This window comes from Schizosaccharomyces osmophilus, chromosome 1 (genome assembly GCF_027921745.1).
Source record: "Schizosaccharomyces osmophilus chromosome 1, complete sequence".
Lineage (NCBI taxonomy): Eukaryota > Fungi > Ascomycota > Schizosaccharomycetes > Schizosaccharomycetales > Schizosaccharomycetaceae > Schizosaccharomyces > Schizosaccharomyces osmophilus.
Window position 1 is genome coordinate 341,337 of NC_079238.1, and position 20,048 is coordinate 361,384.

A 20,048-nucleotide genomic window follows, 5' to 3' on the forward strand; every position below is an offset into this window, starting at 1 on the left:
CAGACGTTGATTTGCTTACAATTCAATAGCTACCATACAAGACCTTTACATTGCTTAAACTACAAAGTGTAAAGTAGATGATCCGTAGTGCACGCGATTTTATTTAGACAGTAAAAGTTACCGTAAAGATATTTTAACGGTACTAAGTCAATGTTAGCACTTGTTCCCTTTCATTTTTTGTCGATTCTTCAGAAAACATAGAATACATACCTTGTAAAAGCCAATGTCGTTGGCAAACTCACGGAAACTTTGACGAGAGATGTTCAAACCGTACTTGCGGATCAAACCAAGACGGCGACCAGTGTGAGCACTAAATGAATGTTTAGTATATAACATTCAAAAAATCTGCTTGTAACTTACCATTGTCTGCTACCCTTACCAAATCTGCGAGGATGAGAGTTCCAAACGTTTTCGTGAGCCATTTTGCGTGTGAAGGAAAGATTGCCGGTAGCAATTCTTCTAAAAGACACAACATGTGACTGCGAACCCCCTTAGGGTAGGGCTATGTGTTCCACGAAAATACGATTCGGCTCGTTAACAAACAAACACATTTTGGTGCACAAAGCAAGAAAACGTTTGCTTTTCGCTTGTCTAAAGCGTTACTAATAGAAACCGTCTGAAAATATTGCAATGTATAAGAACCTTGTTTCTAGATACCTATCTATAGCAAATTATTAAATAAATAAATCCATCGAAAGCCATTGCCGTTGTAATTATATTTTCACGAGTATTAATTAAGACAAAATTACCAAAAACCCGAAATCCATCGTAAAATATAGATCGTTCAACAAAGTCAAGACATAAATATGCAAGCCAAGAGGTTCCTGATTGCTTTGAAATCAGGTTTTACCAAATCTTTGCTCCCAATGTAACAATTCCCGTGTCAAGTTATCCACCTGACGAAGCGTTTCCTTCTCGTCCTCTGAGATTTCTTTCGTCATTTGCGATACCGCAATCGCATTCGCTGATTGAGATGCCATTTCTACCTGGATATGTCCAATATATTCCAACATTGTCGCAACACGCCTCCGCATTTCAGTGATAGTAATCCTTGGATGCAAGCCTTTCTGTTTTGTACTTGCCTCTGTAGTCTGTTCCCCTTCTGCATGGTTGGGTGCAGAGCGATGGCCATTTGCCGAAAACCCAGATGATTTCCCTTTTCTAGAACCAGTCTTCCTATTTTTTGGTCCTCGTTGGCCAGTTATGGATGGAGATAAACTTCCTTTCTCGTGATCCACTGGCGCTTCTCTTTTGGATTTCCGACCACCTCCCCGCCCTGCAGTTGAAGATGCTTGTGTAGATTGAACACTCGTAGGAGAAGGCAGAGTCGACTCTGGTTCTTCTTTGACTGGCTCGCTTTCCAAATTCTTCTCTTCTTCAACTTTTTCTTCAGTGGTAATGGTATTTATGGGAATGGATTCGTCTTTGTATATTTTTCCGGGCTCCGGTTCCTGTCCTTCTTCACGCGAAGTTTCTTCTTGTTCTTTACGTTTCTCTTCTTGTCCACGTCCATGTCCACGTCCCTGTTCTTGTTCTTGTTCTTGATTTTGTTCTTGTTCTTGGTCCTCTTCTTCCTCTTCTTCTTCTGGTCCATGTCCTTGTTCTTGTTCTAATCCTGGTTCTTGCTCCTTTGGTGTTTCCTTCACTGGCAATGCTTCTTCAGAAACGGATGCTTGAACAGGTGAAGCCGATTTGGACAACCTAATCCATATTAGCACTCAAATCCTACAAATACCTGTCAAAATCTACCATACCCTCTAGACCTCCTATTGAGAAGAGATTGTTCTTTTGCAATAGTTAGATATTCTTCGTAATCCAAAGCTGCATCTCGAGAGTTCATCGTAAGACGCTGTTTTGGAATCTGTCTTCTGACGACTGGTGATGGAGGAGAAGCATCAGAAGATTCTGACTGCTGAGGCTTCTGCTCACCAACAAGACCCATGTATTTGGATTGTTTTGGTCTAATTTGGTTAGCTCAATTTGTATGTATGCTCAATGAATACATCCATGCAACGCAAGCCCTGCAGAAACCGAAAATAATTCCCAGGTAATGTATTCATTGTAACCTTACCCTCTTCCACGTTGATAAAGCTTGTGAAGCTCTGGCCGGCATAGTTCACAGTAATAGACGTCAGGAACATCAGATTCTTCTTGAAATCCAACGCAGTGGCCATGCTGCCAGACAGAACATTGATCACATTGAATATATAAGCCTCCATCACTTGAATCATCGTCATTATCCTCAATTCCACAAACGCAACGAGTAATTTCTGATCCCTTGGAAGATTCATTTTCTTCTTCTGAAATCGAACCATTGGTCGCGTTTACAGAATTTTCATTCTCATGTTTTGAATTGTTTTTTCTTTCTTTATTGTTCTCTACTTTTTTTGAAGAAGTTCGTGGCATTCTAAGGCAAATTTGATTGTTGATTGACCTGGGGTGTATAAAGTAGTAGACAAGTTTATGATGCATGGTCAAATGCCAATATCCTGGTCCAGTAGACTATAACTCTTTGAAATATTGCAGAAAATGCTGAAGACTTTTTTATTTTTTTTATGTTTATAATTGCCATTTTGCCAGACTTGAATTTGATATGTTTCATGACTTATATAATTCCACAAAGTATTTAGCAGTCATTGAGTAATTCCAGTTCTTCTTTCTTCAAGCTGAATTGATTTTTAAGATTGATCTGTTTCTTACACAGAAAGAAACCCAATCATATTTGCTACCACCTGGTATGTAAACAATCGACAATTGTCGGCTTATGCTGTTAAGAAGTTGCTTTGAATAAAAGTCGCTTTCCAGGTTACACTTGTTGTTTGAAACACATAATCTCAAACTGAATGGGCTAAAGCGAAGAGCTTTTAGGAAACCCTTTAACTCTGTGCGATCAAGTCGTCGTAACAAAACTGCAAACGATTTTCTTTTAAAATAGATAGCGAAAGAGCTAGACCTTGATATATCTTTTCTACTTTGAAACTGGCCAGTCTACAAAGATTTCAATCCGTTCGTCATTGTTGCTTCGACTTTTAGTTCAATGGCATAAATTAAGCATTCCAGCTACTCAAATAGGTATTCAATCCCTTCTTTAGATAGCCATTTCCTTCTTTTCATGTTTTGTTGCATATCTTGAAAACCAAGGATTGAGTCTTCAAACTTTTACCCTTCCAATTATGCTACAAGCAACCATTCATCATCCAAATCGCTAAGACTTGCTTCTTCTTTTTTGCAACGGTGCTTCCAGTTTTCATAGCTCTAGCGTAAGCTTCAAGTCGAGAAATTCACATCTGTAATTTACCTCTTAACGCTAGTTACTAATGGTTTTAGCAATATTTAAAGGTGCTCAAATTATATTTCCTTTCTCGATAGGTCTTAATTTTGCGCGAAGTTCATTCATTATGGCGGACAATAGTTGAAAGCTCAACTTCCTCCGTTCTTTGAATACATACTACAGAAACAATCATATTTATGATACTGTTGTCATATAGGCTTTGTTCGCTTCTCCTGCTATAAGTACTTATCCTTCAAGTTGTTGTTGTTTGGTATTCATCCACGCACTAGTGTCTTTACTTACACCGTTCAAAAGTGTCCTTGTACATTTACTATTCCAGTAGTATGGAAGTGTAATTTCATCGTCTTTTATTAAAATTGTATGTTTTTCTCTGTTTAGGTAAAAATACCGTTTTCATTACGTATTCGCAGGTTTGCATGTTTGTTTTGTTTTTAGGTCCCTTCTTTTTACGTTGATAGTTGGATACCTCAATTGCTTTGCAAATATTTTTAAATTAATATTTTCTTCCATTCGTTTTTCTTTCCTCTCGTTTTTAATTTTTTAATTTGAGAAAGGACGAGTCGTTCTGATACTATACAAGGCCATCCCTTACAGTCTGCTTTCCCAAGATCTCGCATTACTTGATTTTAGTTCTATTGTTCTCGCTTCAAACATGTCTGACTATACACGTTTGCAATCTCCTACAGACTCTGTACATCATGGCAGTGCTGGCTTATTTTCCTCTGTAGTCAATTTGGCCAACACCATATTAGGCGCTGGCATTTTGTCTATGCCTCATGCTTTTACAAAAACTAGCTTGCTTTTTGGTTGCCTTACTATTTTCTTCAGCGCATTTGTTTCGTTTTTAGGTTTGTACTTTGTGTCATTATGTGCCGACCGTCTTCCTCGTGGAAAGGCTTCGTTTGCTGCCGTTGCTAAGCATACATTCCCTTCCTTAGCAGTTGTTTTTGATTCCGCTATTGCTATCAAATGTTTTGGTGTTTCTATCAGCTATCTCGTTATTGTAGGAGATTTGATGCCGCAAATTGCTCCTTCACTTGGCTTTACTGCTTCAATTTTTGAAGATCGTGAAACATGGATTGTTATTTCTATTATAATTTTGACTCCACTGGCTTTTTTACGCCGTTTAGATTCTCTTCGTCATACATCTATAATAAGTTTAATCTCTCTTAGCTACTTGGTCGTTATTGTCATTTATCACTTTTTTAAAGGAGATATGGAACGCGGAGAGATTCGTTACTTTCGTCCCGAGTCTCTTTCTGGATATCTTTCTGTTCTTCCGGTGTTCGTGTTTGGATTCACTTGCCATCAGAACGCTTTCAGCGTTATTAATGAAGTTAAAACCCCTTCGCACGGATTAATTAATTTCACTTTATTTAGTGCAGTCTTTTCTTCGATGATTTTGTATCTCATCGTTGCAATCGCTGGTTACCTCTCCTTTGGTTCTTTAACCTCGGGCAATATAATTGCTATGTATGATGACGGAAGTTTTTTGATTACCTTTGGAAAACTTGCTATCGTAATATTGGTACTGTTTAGTTATCCCCTACAATGCCATCCATGTCGAAACTCTTTGTATCAAGCTATTCGTCGTTCTTATTCTGCTCACGATATGTCTAATGGTTACCATACAGGACTGACAATATGCATTCTTATAACTTCCCTATTAATTGCCCTTTCATTATCCTCCCTTGAATTGGTTCTTGCTTTTGTTGGTAGTACGGGTAGTACTTTCATTTCTTTCGTTCTTCCAGGTCTACTATATTATTTCTTTTCGCACAATGCTGTTTCTCCTAATATTGCTTCAGAAAAAGAATTAAAGATTACTCGATTTATCGCTGCTTGCCTCGCAATATACGGAGTATCTGTAATGATCTTGTGCTTGAATATAAACTTGGCGAAGCTCAAGTAGCTATCTTCAATTAGTGAAGTTTATGGATATTTTTGTTAACGTTTCCTTTAATCATTTCATTATTGATTTATGACATTGATAACTTATTTATTTTACAGGTAAACCAGCAATATAGTTCCTTCTTCTTTTCCTCTCTAATTAGACTCTTACTGAAACATGTTTGCAGGCCGAAAGTCTTCCTGACCAGGGTACCAGACTAACCACGAATCGCTTGGCAAGTAGTGCCACGGTGGTTTTTTACCATAATATAAGTCTCCTGTTTGCGAATACTGATAGCTCGATTGCCTGTCTGCACACGCTTGTGAATTTGTCTCATCCGGAATATAGTAAACATAGTTTGAATTACAGTCGTTGATTGGGATTGTCTGAGGTGGATAATAAGGGTGCGGGAAACTCTCAACTTCAGCTGGCCAAGGATTTACTTCGTTATTACCAATGAAAAAAGGCATATCTGGACTGGGGTACATATCATAGGAAGCATGTATCTCGGAAGGAAATTGATATTCCTCATTTAGATTTGACAGCGCCTGACGAGCTGGGTATCCATTAAGCAAATGAAAGGCTCGCTGAAATTCACTTTGTAATCCTCTTACACTTGTGTCGTCCGCCGTATTAGCGAGGTTGCGCGATGTGTTAAATGGTTCCTCAACGCATAAAGAACTATTCATGTCCATATTCCACCCTTTGGCACGTTTATTTAAAATGGATCCACTCCTGACGGAGGCGACACTCTCTTTGTAGTCGTAAAAGAATCCATAATAGCGGAAAAAGTCTAAAAAGAGATCTCCCAAAGAAGCCTTGTTTCGATGAGAATCCTTCTGGAAATTCCCGAGGTTTGTTGTGAATTGAACATTGTTTTTCTGGCCGGCATTCAGTTCCATCATGGAAGGAAGCAAGCGAGGATTTCGAGTTTGCAAAAAATTAACAATCATACAAGAAAGTGTATAAGAAGTGATTGTCCCGCAGCCGACGGCATCATTAAGGCTTCGTTGTTTTGCCCAGTATTTAATTATTAGTCCGAGTGCTCGCATGCGTGGGTCAATCTTAACGAAAAGATGCAGCATTTCCGTGTTTAATTTTGCAATATCATTGTTGATATTGATGTCACTGCTGATGTTTAGTTGTGGATCCCAAATTTTTACAATGGGAACTCTAGCTCTTGGTACACAAGTAATTCTCTTCATTCCATCTAGACAATTGGTCAGTTTCTGATAGCTTCTTGATTTCTGCATACAGGTGTGTAATATATATGCCAGCTGGCAGGTAGAGCGTAGTTGTTCTTTCCCTCTTGTTACAATACACACATCTATATCAGACTGGTGAATGGCTAAACGGCTTTCAGTGGAGCCGAATACAAAAAGGTCTAAATTTTTATCCGGAATAGAGTTTTTCAAAATTGTTTTGAGCTTGATGATAAATTGTTCACGATGAACCTTTTCTTGGGGGGTAGGCTTCAAGTCCTTGAACAATTTCCAGCATTCTTTAGTTAGTTCTTCAGATCCTCTTTGTTTGGCTATGTTCTCAAGATTGACATTGCTTTGTAGACGGATAGATTTGGTTTCAAATCGTTTTCTTTTAGGTGATACAAAGCTTTCGAATGGACAGTAATCAAATCCTAATTCCATTTTCCAAAAATCGTATATGTACTGATAATGTCAATCTTTGCAGAAGTGCCGTTAAAGAAGGTCATTCATGTGTATGTGGAAGCAGTAATGTTTTTGTTTGGCTATAAATATGTTTTAGTCGATGTAAACAATAGCTCCTATAAAATGGTGAATATGTAAACAAACAAGTTCACACCAACGAACCAAACGCAACGTATATGAACAAACTTACTACTTTTTTTTTGTAAGTTCTTCTACACTTAAAACAAAGAGTACATGAAAAATTGTTGTACTGAGCTAAATGAATTATCCTTGAACAAATATCGAACTTTAAAAAATCTTGATTGTACTTTCAGCGTCAGCTGACTTCGTAAATAGGTGCTATTCTATATCATAAGCTGTGACTCATTAATTTGCATTTTATATATGTGGTCATGAATGTCGTATCTCAACCATAGCATAAAAACAATTATGATACAGTTTTATCGTTTAGAAAATTCGTGGTCCAGTCACCGTCTGAATTTCGTTCAATTATATACGTGGGCCAAAAACGGGTATCAGGGCGGATACTAGCTAATAGTGTTGCGCCTCGACGATTCATTTGTTTAACTTGGATGTAAGGCTCCGAAGGGATTTCACTGACAATCCTTTTAAAGTCGGAAAAGTTGTTTATTGGCTTGCCATCAATAGCTACAATCCAATGTGCGGCTCGAAGCATATTCAGTGCTGGTGATCCATACAGAATACTTCCGACATAGACTCCATCGGGACCCGGGAGTTCAACACCAGGCTCCACTTGTTCGTAAACACTTCTGTGTGTAGAATGCACGACGGCTCCATTCCAAGAGACAACCTCGGAACTAAACGTAGGAGTATCCGTATATAAAGGAAACTTAAAGTTTACTTCCTTTCCATCACGAAGTATAACTGCGTCTAGTTCTGAAGACTCTTCGAATTCATGAAGATCTGAAACTCTAGTTATCATTTTTCCATTTACGCTTATTAAAACATCTCCGACTCTTAAAGAGGAATCTTCTGGGAGAGGCTTCAGATGAGAAACGACGTATAGAGGGCGAGGTATCGTACCGTTCTCTTTCGATTTTACGTAAAACTCAGATGAGCGGTTTTGAGACATTCCTAATGTAGTTGCACCAGCCAAACTAATGTGGGAAAATTCTACTCCGGCGGTTTTGACCACCGGCTGAGGTCGAAGAGAGGGAGGCAGTCGTAGACGCTCAAGCACAGGAAGCACATAAGCCATTGAAAGCCCAAATTTATTCGTATACTCTTTTCCGCTAACTTCTTGATGGATTACGGAGATCCATAAAGCCACAATTTCACGTTTATCTTCTCGGTCACGGAAAATTAAACCACCCGTTGAGGCCGAAGATTCCATCAAAGACATAACCTCACAATTCACATAACGGAACTTGGGAGGAGAAGACCTTTCCGTCTCAACTACAGAAACACTTCGCACAGTTGTGTTCTTTGTGAGCAATTGTAAATCTTCATCAAGAGCTGCTAAAGTGCATTCATCACCCGTACGCATAAAATCGGCGGCGAATTCGAGTTGTACTATGTTGCTTGGTAAATAATCGCACGACAATAATGCGATTCTATCATCAAGATACACAATACGACCCATAGCACTAGATGATTGGAAGGTCAATCGAATGTCGCAAATCTCAACAGGAATAACAGTACGATCAACAACAATTAGAGGAGGAACAACAGATACAATGACACCTGTGCCACTGTAGGCTTTAGATGAATTAAAACCATTGATACTTAGAGGCATGCGACAATGGATTAAAACCAAAGAGTTCTGAATAGCCTCCAAACTTTTAGCACCTTCAGCTGGTCTTGGAATGATACTTGGCCTCCGCGACTTGGCAATTAAAGGAGCTGGTAAACCCTCACGATCCCAAGTCCCTTCTTTGTCATTTCTTTGGAAAATACTAGACATGAAGAAATGTCTGTCAATTGTAATAATTGTAAACTCTTCTTCGTATTTCCCTAGAACTCTGAAATGCATAGGAACACGCGCATTATCTGGCAGATTTAAGACCACCTGTATAAACGCGTCCAAATTAGGGGTCGGTTTATTTGCAAGTTTCGTTACCAAAAAGTCCCGGCTTCCTGACGACCAATTTAGCATTCCTGAAGCAGCTACATATGTTCCGGAATTTAGAGGAAATTGGTAGGAACGCGCGAGTTGATATGAGAGATCATGGAGAATGGCGCCTCCGATTTCCAAGAAACGTGAAGGAGTGACACTATGCAAATCTTGAACATGCAATTCCACTACCAGGTAACCAACCTTGGGGCGATAAATCCGCCAGCGAGTAGGCTCTCCGACTTTTTCATCTACAATTTCAAAAAAAGAGACGAAGTCTATGATATAGGCGGCATCTTGGCCATCCGCTTCATATGCAATCAGAACGTCTCCGGGTTCTAAAGCACGAGCTGCTTCGCTACCTCGTAAGACTTTTGAAACTACCAGCAATCCATTACTTTCAGGAATGCGAGTACGACAGTTATTTTCGAATTCACTAGGGAGGCCAATACGTGATAATTCGTCGTAGGACCAATGGATAAATTCAGTTAGCAAAGTACCACGGGTAATAGGACGGTCATTTTCTAAGCAACGTAAGGCACGAACAATACGGTTCAATGGAAGATAAAAGGAGGATGCACTACTATTGGATCCACCTGAATTTAGAGCAACCGCAGCGCCGGATATGTCGAGGACAGGACTCCCTGAACTTCCACCACTAGTTCCACTAGCAGCTTGGTAATAAAATGTATTGAAATCGTTATAGTTATCAATTCCGTAGTTAGGAGCTGGTCGGTCCAAGCGTGCTAATGTCGAACTTAAAATAGATAACTTTTCACCTGCATCATTACCAATGATGCGGATATCTAAACCAACTTTTGCAAGGTCAGGAGCTAAGGGAATTTCATCGGCCACATGAAAGCGGATGGAAGCAGGGTCATAGCGAAAGAATCCAAAGTCATGGACAGGATCTCGGTAAAGAGGATATATGTCAATTTCTTCATAGTTAATAAAGGAAGCACGGGCAGTGATAGGACCAGGAGAAACAACGTGACGATTCGAGAGAATTAAACCGAGTTTTTTATTTACAACAAATCCGGTAGCACAAAAACCACCAGCGCTTTCCGTGTCAAAGGAACGCAAAGCAGATCCTTTTATGGATACAATACTGTGAACGACCTTCTTGGTTGTTTCGTCCCAAGTATGATAATTGATTTTTTCGCGTAATGTTTTTTCTGCATCTGTGCTGCGAATAGGGAAAGGCTCATTAATATCAAAAATGTCCCTTCCCATTTGCTCAGGCTTCTGGGGAGTATTAAAATTGGATGTAATTTGGTCAGCACTAAACTTGGGAATGGGAATATGATTCGGTCGATAATCTGCAGAAATTGGAGGAGGCATGTTGATGATATATGCTTTTCTTTGTATAGGTTACTCAATTCAGTGCTTGAAAGAAAATCGCTGCGAGAACGAAAGCGCTAAAAAAGGTGAGGTATCGTGAGCTCAATTAAAAAAAAAAAAAACCTCCAATTTAGACAAAGTCAATCCCTGTTGGCCTTTTTAGTATATATGCTTTGTTAACAGATTAGAACCAAGTCTTAGAACTGAAGACAGCTAAGAAGTGTCAAGTCACTGTTTCAGTAAATGCTCAAAGCTTTGTCCCTGTGAAATTAAACAGGTTTTTTGAAGACAGTGAATCAAGCTCTAAACGGAAGAAAATGTCAATATCAAAAGGCAGTTTCCCAATTTTGGGGGAATTTATGATATAAAGCGTAGAGAAGAGGACTACACAAAAATTCGGCTTCAAGTTAAATCAAAAATATGGGAGAGTGAATTTTTCTTGGCTGGACTGAAAAGGGTAAATAAATATACGGAGTAGGCAAATATGCTGCACGATTCATAGGACCGCTAGTAAAAGAAATCATCGGTTCAACGTGAGGATGTGATGACTATTAAGTGATGTGATATATGACTCTGATTCAGTAAGTTCCATCGAGCCACAGCAACAAATGATGCCAAAAAAGGCTATCGTTCAATTTACACGATGCAATTCTAAATGTAACCTTGTCGTGGCGAAATCAACTTGAAATTCCTTCACGCAAATCTAGTTCTTCATAGTGATGTCAAGGGATGACCAAATGACGGTGGTGGTTGAAACGCAAGTAATAAGCGTAGTGTATAGTTTCGGTTCCAAATGAGCTTGTTAAAAAATTGGTAGGATATGAAATAAATTGCCAGATTTGATCCTTTGATTTAGAACGAAAGTAATAAAACGAAAGGAGCACTCCAACAAGTAGTTGTTGGTAGGATAGAGAAGGCTGTACACTTAAATAGAGAATAAATATGTAGAAGGGAGAGATTCAGTAAAATCAACAGTATTTGTAGTGCCTGCCTTTGACAAGTCGGAACCAGTTGGAACGAGTTTTCACTTCTGGGAAGCAATTTCGAGGGAAGTATCGGATGGGGTCATAGACGAAAAACTGTTCATTCTTTCTTCATATAGTACTATGTCTTGTTCCAAAAGAATAATAATGGGCTTCCAGTTGTTAGAGATTGCCACTTCGAGAGCAGACTTGAAGGAGTGCAAGATGGAGGATAATAAAGTCGCGATTTCCGAACGTTCGGCTTCAGATATTGGTAAATCAGCCTTGGAAGTAGCAGTAGAAGGAGACAGAGACTGTAATTTCATTTCAGAAGGATGGACTTCTTCTACAAAGCGCTGGTAAAATTGGATACCAGAATTCGCTTGACTTACCATGAATCGTAAAAAAGATTCTTTTTCGCGTAATGCGTATATGGTTCTTGTGATTTTGTTAACATGGGGCCGAGCGTCGTACTGTTCTTGTAATCGCAAAAGTTGATCTTCTAAGTCGTGGATCTCTGTTTGTTCAAGCGAGTCGCATGTTTGTAAACGCTTTACAAGGTGGGATCGATGATCATATAAAATGGAAAGTTTCCTTTCCAACTCTGATATTTCTTTGCTGACTTCTGCTATTAAAGTCTTCAGATCCGTAATTTCCTGTGCGCGCTCTTTCTCCTGAATTGATGCTTTGATAGTAGTAATTTGCTCTACGAGCTCTTTTTGAATATAGAATTCTTCTTGAAGTTTTTTCGACTTGCTTTTGTAATTCATGGCTCGTTCCTCGCATTCCTCGCACCAGACACGGAGCTGTTCCCCAAGAGCTTTTCGAATTCGATGAACCTTTTCGCATTCTTTCGGTAGAAAAATAATTTGAGCATGCTCGTCCAAGATTGCCTGAATCTTTCTTTCGGCTCCCGAAATTGGCCCCAAGTGTTCTTGTGACGAACCAGTAGTAGGATTTTCTTGTAATTCTATCACCTTCTCATTCTTCTTGGGGGAAAATATGCTCCTTCCATTTTTCTTATAGCTCATTATAGATGTACCTCTGCTGTGTAGCGTAAAAGAGGCCGATTAGGTATGGCACGTAAATTCCAAAGAAAAAGGATCTTGGCGAGCACAAAGTTTACCCAATTCGCGAAAAAAAAGACTTTTAAGTTATACAATGTAATTTTTGTCAAAGCGTACAACAGTATAAACCTCAAACGCGCTTTTGTTTATTGTTTAAAGCACTGCTGCATTGCTTTCGATCTTACATAGTGAAGTTCCAGTAGCTTCGTTAATCAATAAACAAACAAATGTAGTAAAAAAAAAAAAAAAAAAAAAAATCAATTATGTCTATAACGTGGGCTCTCTTTTAGGCTGTAAAGTTGAACGAGTCCATTTGTCCTATGGGCTTGTTTATCTCGCGATCGATAATCCACTTTCAGTTTTTTCATATCGAGTTGTTTGTCCCGATATGAGACACATGACTTTGGAGATGCATATTCGTGAAGACGATCCCTAGTTACGCTTTGAATGGCACCATCCTTTCTATTTTATTTTATTTTTACCGAAACATGGATTAATTGTTCTGACTGGAAAGGGTCAAGTATTGACATACAAAAATATACATAATCGCATACACGTAACGATTTTTCATTATTTGTTTCAACGTTATAGAGAAAAGCTATGTTCTTCTTAAAGAACTGAATGCGTGAAGTTGCATTCAACACAAATTTGGTAAAGGGGGACCATTAATAATATAGGTAGACATGCACGTCAAAAAGGTTTGGGATCTTTCGTGAATATTGGATTTGTGGAAATAGAATGCGTCAGAAAACGGACAAGAATGGTTTCCATCAAAATTGTTTCAAGTTATATTAGGTTATAATAATGAATGACAACGATGATCCTTCACAATTTTTTCATTTGAAGCAAACTACTCTAGAACGCGAGTTGGCGACTCGAGAGGATGTAATTGTGCCAAGTAAGTTATGGCCCTTAATTTCGTTTCGTTAGCTATTGCATCGAGCAGAGTATGCACAATTGATTCCTTACCATAATATGTAGCAGCAAGAAAAAGTTAAGATTAAAGTCATTTGCCATGTACTAAAAAAGAAACGAGTTAATAACAAACTCCAAAGAAAGCGGACACACAAACAAGAGATTGAGGGTAACGTTACATATCAAGAGATTGACTTGTAGGGCATGTAAGAATAGTTAAAGGCACTCACAATACGGGAAGTTCTTGTTAGGAAGTACAAGCAGCCAAAAAGAACAATCCCCGTCATTTCCCACTCCTTTTATTTCCAAACTTACTTTGTATTGCTTCCTTTTGGAGCAAAATAGTAAAAAACCACACACAGCAAAGCAGTGAGGAATCCAACTAAAAGAACAGAATACCCGCTCATGAATGTCTAAATTACACGTAAAATAAATATAAAACAACTTTTCTTACGTCCAAGTTGGATTCAACTACGCTGTCGTACGTTTTATTAAAGGTTACAAAGTCGTTACTTAATCCAAGCATAAAGCAAAGTAAAGACAAGATAGATCACAACTTGATGTATAGAAATATGTGTAGAGAAAATGCCATAATTAGTTTATAGTAGAAAAATTAAGAACTATTATTGAATCCCGTATTGAACAAACGCAGCTAAGAACAGCAGGCGCGAAAATTCTTGTATGACAGCTTGATTGATCGCTGATTTCGGGTTATTAGTTTTCTTTCAAATGTCTACTCTTTTGATTCATTATTTTTTGTTTGACATAGAGCACATAGTTGTTAGGCTGGGGAATACTCGTGTGCAAAACATACGTATCTTGAGATAAAATTCTTGTGTAAAAAAAATGCAAAAGAAAGAAAGAGAAGGATGGGTAGGAGATTCCAAGCTCTAAGAGGATTCTTCTTTTTGGAATAACGTTAAAAGGCCGAGTGCCCCTAACAAAACATATTTTAAGGTGGGATAGTCCGTCAACCAAATCGTAATCATTCCCAAGTAAGGGAAATATCCTCTGACAACACCAATTACATGCTTTTCACGATCCAAATAAGTCATGGTTCGTGGAAACAACCCAACGTCGTCGATTCGATTGTTATCACCCTTCGTTATAAATTTCGTTTCATTCCTATAAGTCCCTGGTTAGAATCTATCTCACACTAGAATATAAAATTTTCCTCAAGTACTTACTCTGATTCGTACAACTTGACAACTCGATGAACAATAGGGATCGGACGGTGCGGCAAAGAGTAAACGACAATGTCACCAATTCCCAACGAAGAGCCATACCAAATTTTCTGCCATAGAGAAGGATCCGAACCTTCCAATTGTTTCTCCAAAGCCGGTTTTCGATTATCCAGAAATAGTAAATCGCCTCTACGGAATGACGGCTCCATCGATTCAGACAATACAACAACAACAGGGCTTTCGCAGTCGGTCATTAACGATAACGTTTTATATCCCATAAATGCGCTCGAAAGCACAAGGAGCAGATTTAGAACCTGGGAAAGCACCTATCCATGAGTTAGACTACCCATTCTCGGTCTATAAACATTCGTTTATTTCCACACTCTGTGATCTCAAATTCCACGAAGCATAGAATATATAAACAAAAGGAGCTAAATTCAGCTCCAAAAATCGTTCTTACCTGCCGAAAATTCATTTTAGTCTTCATCTTGCAAGCTGCGTCGTTTATGGGAAAGGACAAATGGTCGACAGTCAGTCTTTCTCACAAATGCAACAATGAGAATATGAATGTAATTCTTAAGAACGATAAAAGTAAGCTTAAAAATGAAAGAACGAAAGAGAAGAATCGATTTCAGACGATTTTCGCGTTTGTTTTTGGTTTAGTGAGCATCCGAACTCCATTGCTGCTATACTCAATATGGTATTAATGACACACTCGAAATATCGCTAATTGAATGCATGGCTCAAACTACTCAAGACCTTATAGGGTAGGGTTAAGACTGTTTTTTTCGTCAATAATCATAAAAAGTAATGGAGAAAATTATTGTTTGCACCCGGAGCATATAATCGAGGACGTCTTGATTTAACGCTACACTTTCTAATTAAAATGTCAACAGAAGGAGATTTTGTGCCCCAGGCTGAAGAAGTCGTCGAAAACGTTGAGGCTGTTGAGCAGGAAACTGCTCCTTCCACCCAATTGTCTGTCGAAGATGCTTTGAAGGAGGTTTTGAAGCGTTCCCTTGTTCACGACGGTCTTGCTCGTGGTGTTCGTGAAGCTTCCAAGGCCCTTGATCGTCGTCAAGCTCACCTTTGCGTTCTTTGCGAAAGCTGTGACCAAGAAGCTTATGTTAAGCTTGTTGAGGCTCTCTGTGCCGAATCCCAAACTCCTTTGGTGAAGGTTGCCGATCCTAAAGTTTTGGGTGAATGGGCTGGCCTTTGTGTCCTTGACCGTGATGGTAATGCTCGTAAAGTCGTTGGTTGCTCTTGCGTTGCCGTCACTGACTACGGTGAGGACTCTGTTGCTTTGCAAACTTTGCTTTCCAGCTTTTCTGCTTAAAGCTAGAAGCAATGGTTTTTCGATAGCAATACAATACATTCTTCAGCATGCAAATGAATTAGGACTGTAAATTGATAGTAGAGCAGTAAGATTTGTTTACATTTGTTATTTTATCGATACTTATTATAGCGATGAATCGTTTCTACTATATAAAAAATAAAATCAATGCTTATATTGTGTTCATACAGCTCAACGAAGTGAATGACGATCTGGCAAAAATTGTGTGTATCATTAATCTTCTACACGAAGTAACGTCTTTCAGTCTATAATTAGTTCCAAAGAAAACACAATCTCCATGGTTTCTTATATGTTTCTTTAGAATGTTTATTAAAAGCTGGTAATCATCTATAACTAGCTAACTTTTTAAGTTAGTTCATGTTAGCTAGCAGCCAAAAGTTTCACGGACGGACTGGTATTTTCATCGGTAACAAACGAAGGTAGATTAAAAAAAAAATTACTGGATCCAATTAGAATACAATGAATATATCTTTCAAGAGGGACAAGCCTGTAAAGACAAAGGCACACCTGTCGTGGTGATAGTTAAAGATCAATGCGACTCGAGGGCCAACTTTCTAAAACGAGCGTAGAGATTAAATAAATTATAAAGCGCTTTAAGGACATAACTAGAAGCACGTTTAAAAAAGTACGATATCGAAGGATACAAAGAAGCGTAAGAACGTTCATGAAAAAACAAAAAAAATAATGAATGGGGTGGGATAAAGCAAAGCAGTCTCAGGAGGATTCATTGTTCATACTGCCACTGCTTTTGGTTTTTCGTAAAGCCGGATATGTAAGAGAATCAGTAGAAGTTGTAGAGGAAAGAGGAAGTTGTGCTGTATACGGTTTTTCAGGAAAAAAGAAAGAGTTCGCAGATCGAGATGTTGAGTCCAAACCTTTATGAATAATTTGCTGATACTCTGAAAGCTGAAAAATTAACGACATATTAGGACCAATCCAAGGGGATCGTTGCTTGACATATTCATACGCATCGGATACATTTAAATTTAGAGTTTTCATAATAAACGCAATAACAAGACATGCAGATCTAGAAATTCCCATTTGACAATTTATCAAAACACGCTTGTTCAAATAAAGTGCTTGATAAGTAACGAATGACACCAATTGATCCAATTCAACCAAAAACTGCGAATCGTGCTCCCAGGGTATGTGGATATACTCAAGGCAATCAAACACATGAATATCTAGGTTATATTTGGAATCCCTGTAGCAACGACCCTCGCTCGTGAACGGTTGTACAACTTCTTTGGCGACATTGACGACGACGTCGAAGGATTGTAAAATCGGCATAGATGGTTTTGCGTAAAGGTATATATTTGGAGGATAGATACACACAGGACCATTTGGATAAGGCTGGTTGCCAATATAATTTGAAGGCGATGGTATAATAGAATTATAGGGAGACAAGGACTGATCAGAGGCATCAGATTCATCATTTCTTATGTTAGGAAGGGAAGACGTCGATATTTTTAAAGGGAGTAACTTTTGTGACATTCGATTTTGAGGGAACTTCCTTGAAAGCTTCGTTGAAGGTGTTGCCGGTTCAGAGTTTTCTGAAACCGACCAAAGCTTCATCCTCACATCATGACAATTACGAACATTTTCTTCTGGTTCCTTTGCAGCTCGACTCTCCATTCTCTTGATAAATGCTACTTTGTATTTGGTAAAACCTCAAGACCATGCCACAACGCTTCGTTTTGTTCAATCTAAACAACCTCAACATCCAATAGGAACGCTAATGTTGGTCCCTTCAATTATATTTTCAAACTTCTTATTTTCTGTAGTTCAAATCCTTTTTTAATTTATAGAGGAAGAATGCGAGTTGTGAATTTGAAAAATCTCCCTTTACGGCGAAGTCACAGAGGTAACAGAGGATGACTTTATACACAGCATTAAAAGAAAAATAAGTCTACATTGAAAAGTCATTACTAAGTAAATTAAGCAAGAAGAAGTAACTTTTGAATGTTCTATAATGAGATTAGGAATAATCTAGTGGTATTCCATTGGGAAAGGTCGATATCCACTATTGATTTTATACGCATGAAGCAATGCTTGACATCAAACATATGGATTTTTTATGGGCCAAAAAGATAATCGTTATTAAGTAATTTATTTATAAAAAGTATCAAATTGAATTTTGGGAAGGAAAAAAAAGAAAGAAATTCGTGTCGGCAGAGCAGTCCAGAACAGGCGTAAGAAGGAAACAGAAGCAAGGTCGGATTATTATGCTAGTAAATTACTAAAGATCGTAGAACATATAAAAAACACTCCTCTACTAATTGACTCGTTTATGGTAGGAGTTAATGTAACACTTAATTATGAAAATAGAGAATTTATAGAGGTGACTCGGGTTCTGGGGAAACATTCAAAGAGCTTTTTGTGGGCGTAGAGTGATTGTAAGAGGTATCAAGGAACGAAGGACCAAAAGAGGAATCTTGAGAGTTCTCTATGTACTTCATGGAGGGTTGTCGCACAGTCGAACTTGTTGACATGGACGAAGAAGGTTGTCTAGGCCGAAGGGGAGAATGTGGTAACCTTTGCAGTTTGGATTGGAAGCGAGAAGTATCAGAAAACACGGAATGCCTAAAAGAAGCACGAGATGGTGAAGTACTTCTGTAATTTGATTTATAGCCTTGGGAAGAAGGAGGCGGGCGGAATAGAGGACGATCTGGTGAACTGTAAGCAGATGTATCAGTACTTATGGATCTAGATGGAGACGAATGTACGGAATTCGATAAATCAAGGGCAGTAGAGTGAGGTGCCATTTCTATAGAATTTTGACCGGGCTGATGACTCGATAAAGAGGCATCGATCGCTTGTTGAACCAAACCAAGGCACAGTTCAGCCAAACTGCGGCATAGAGCCTCCACAACGGTAGATGGAGTAGTATGGGTGAGCGTGATGGCATGCTGAACAGCCTGTTTTATAGGCTCTAGAACAGCCGGGGAAGGATGATATGTTTGTAGCCGTGATAAGGCGGTTTGCATAGTATTTAAAGGAGCTGGGGAAAAGGATTGGGTGTTCATATGTGAAGCAGCATTCCTAGAATTCCCATAAGGACTATAAGAATGAGAGGCAGATGAAATAGTTGGTGAGTGTTGACTCATATGAAACTCAATGTTGCTCAGTCTGAACTTGAGTTCATCCAATTCGCGTAGAACCGTTGAGTTCTCCGAAGGAGAAGCTCGTTCAAGAGATGTTTCTGCTAAAGGTCCAACCGCGTTGCGCATAGAAGCGTGATTTATTACTGGTCGTTCGAGTCCAAACGGATCCTGAGACCTGCTATTGGCATCCAACGAAGATAACCCACTTCGACTACTTTCCTGCATGTAGCCATGATTTTCCCTAGTAGCAACGTCCGGCCCGGAATTCAGAGAAGGTAAATCATCTTGATGCTTCGCATTCTGGAAATAAGATTCATGGGTATTTAATGAAATATTGGGACGCGACTTCACTGAGGCTTCATAGCTTAAAAAAGGATCCTCTACAACTCCTTTGTCGAAAGAGAAATCGTTACTCGACATACAAACCACCAGCAAAAGATGCTGGAGGATTTCAATGAACTATTCGGCAGGTATTACAGTTCATGCAGTATCTCGATGAACATGGAATTGTGAAAACCAGCGTTCACACTATACATGATATCATTCTGCATGGTACTTCGAAGGACTATGTAAATAAACAATAGGAGAATAATAAAAAAAGAAAAAGAATACCAGTAATTAATAGTTGAAATATGGTCTTATTTTCTATCAAATTTTTTTGTAATTATTTCATGTGCTCGATTGATTTTACACAATTTCAAAAATGACCTTTATGAATTCATCCAAATGGTTCCAAGGCAATGACTTTCTTTCAACGAAACGAAAAATTCAGGTTCTTCTCAAAAAGATTTTGGAAACTAACTGAAAACAATCAATTTGTTCTCTTTTATCCTTTATAATACCCACTTTTTTCATCAGAAATCGTCAATGCAGGTAGCAAAGCAACTTGTCACCCAGGTTCAGAAACATACTGTTGTTACACCATGAATGTACAACAATCCGTACTTGGGGTCAGTTAAAAATTTAAATCAGCTATAACATAGCCTGTTCCACTACATTTCCTTCTTCAGAAAAATTTGTTTTTAAAGGTTTCCCTTGTTTTTCTGCCCCGTGACTTTTTCTTTTAGTCAAACAAGAAACTTATCCTTCTTTTGTCTGTGATACGGGAATTTTTCTCTTATTTGCTATAACTTGCTTTCTTTTTGACAAGCGTTTTTTTTTTTTTTTTTTTTTGGGTTTTCGTTAATTTCTTATTGC

General features: G+C 38.5%; 11 protein-coding genes across 11 annotated transcripts; 2 read left to right on the forward strand and 9 right to left on the reverse strand.

The window, feature by feature from the left end:
• Positions 1-133: 133 nt before the first annotated feature.
• rps29 (40S ribosomal protein S29) lies at positions 134-422 on the reverse strand (the record flags this gene model as incomplete). Its single annotated transcript, XM_056178952.1, has 3 exons — positions 134-142; positions 211-310; positions 361-422. The coding sequence occupies 3 exons, from the start codon at positions 420-422 to the stop codon at positions 134-136; spliced, it is 171 nt and encodes a 56-aa protein (XP_056036790.1).
• A 417-nt stretch (positions 423-839) lies between these two features.
• Positions 840-2,406, reverse strand: cti6 (histone deacetylase complex PHD finger subunit Cti6; the record flags this gene model as incomplete). The annotated part of the gene is made up of 3 exons (XM_056178953.1): positions 840-1,701; positions 1,755-1,961; positions 2,072-2,406. The coding sequence occupies 3 exons, from the start codon at positions 2,404-2,406 to the stop codon at positions 840-842; spliced, it is 1,404 nt and encodes a 467-aa protein (XP_056036789.1).
• Positions 2,407-3,944: 1,538 nt separating this feature from the next.
• On the forward strand, positions 3,945-5,204 carry avt5 (vacuolar amino acid transmembrane transporter Avt5; the record flags this gene model as incomplete). Its single annotated transcript, XM_056178954.1, has 1 exon — positions 3,945-5,204. The coding sequence occupies one exon, from the start codon at positions 3,945-3,947 to the stop codon at positions 5,202-5,204; it is 1,260 nt and encodes a 419-aa protein (XP_056036788.1).
• A 146-nt stretch (positions 5,205-5,350) lies between these two features.
• cid11 (poly(A) polymerase Cid11, terminal uridylyl transferase) lies at positions 5,351-6,829 on the reverse strand (the record flags this gene model as incomplete). The annotated part of the gene is made up of 1 exon (XM_056178955.1): positions 5,351-6,829. The coding sequence occupies one exon, from the start codon at positions 6,827-6,829 to the stop codon at positions 5,351-5,353; it is 1,479 nt and encodes a 492-aa protein (XP_056036783.1).
• Positions 6,830-7,277: 448 nt separating this feature from the next.
• On the reverse strand, positions 7,278-10,265 carry htr11 (serine protease; the record flags this gene model as incomplete). The annotated part of the gene is made up of 1 exon (XM_056178956.1): positions 7,278-10,265. The coding sequence occupies one exon, from the start codon at positions 10,263-10,265 to the stop codon at positions 7,278-7,280; it is 2,988 nt and encodes a 995-aa protein (XP_056036782.1).
• A 1,024-nt stretch (positions 10,266-11,289) lies between these two features.
• Positions 11,290-12,258, reverse strand: SOMG_00160 (Schizosaccharomyces specific protein; the record flags this gene model as incomplete). The annotated part of the gene is made up of 1 exon (XM_056178957.1): positions 11,290-12,258. One exon carries the CDS (start codon positions 12,256-12,258, stop codon positions 11,290-11,292), a length of 969 nt encoding a protein of 322 aa, XP_056036215.1.
• An 886-nt stretch (positions 12,259-13,144) lies between these two features.
• vma9 (V-type ATPase V0 subunit e) lies at positions 13,145-13,616 on the reverse strand (the record flags this gene model as incomplete). Its single annotated transcript, XM_056178958.1, has 3 exons — positions 13,145-13,205; positions 13,264-13,314; positions 13,525-13,616. The coding sequence occupies 3 exons, from the start codon at positions 13,614-13,616 to the stop codon at positions 13,145-13,147; spliced, it is 204 nt and encodes a 67-aa protein (XP_056036213.1).
• A 483-nt stretch (positions 13,617-14,099) lies between these two features.
• sec11 (signal peptidase subunit Sec11) lies at positions 14,100-14,880 on the reverse strand (the record flags this gene model as incomplete). Its single annotated transcript, XM_056178959.1, has 3 exons — positions 14,100-14,334; positions 14,397-14,719; positions 14,854-14,880. 3 exons carry the CDS (start codon positions 14,878-14,880, stop codon positions 14,100-14,102), a joined length of 585 nt encoding a protein of 194 aa, XP_056036214.1.
• A 399-nt stretch (positions 14,881-15,279) lies between these two features.
• On the forward strand, positions 15,280-15,729 carry rps1202 (40S ribosomal protein S12; the record flags this gene model as incomplete). Its single annotated transcript, XM_056178960.1, has 1 exon — positions 15,280-15,729. The coding sequence occupies one exon, from the start codon at positions 15,280-15,282 to the stop codon at positions 15,727-15,729; it is 450 nt and encodes a 149-aa protein (XP_056036218.1).
• Positions 15,730-16,461: 732 nt separating this feature from the next.
• Positions 16,462-17,382, reverse strand: pmp1 (dual-specificity MAP kinase phosphatase Pmp1; the record flags this gene model as incomplete). The annotated part of the gene is made up of 1 exon (XM_056178961.1): positions 16,462-17,382. The coding sequence occupies one exon, from the start codon at positions 17,380-17,382 to the stop codon at positions 16,462-16,464; it is 921 nt and encodes a 306-aa protein (XP_056036219.1).
• A 698-nt stretch (positions 17,383-18,080) lies between these two features.
• mto2 (gamma tubulin complex linker Mto2) lies at positions 18,081-19,271 on the reverse strand (the record flags this gene model as incomplete). Its single annotated transcript, XM_056178962.1, has 1 exon — positions 18,081-19,271. One exon carries the CDS (start codon positions 19,269-19,271, stop codon positions 18,081-18,083), a length of 1,191 nt encoding a protein of 396 aa, XP_056036216.1.
• Positions 19,272-20,048: the final 777 nt, after the last annotated feature.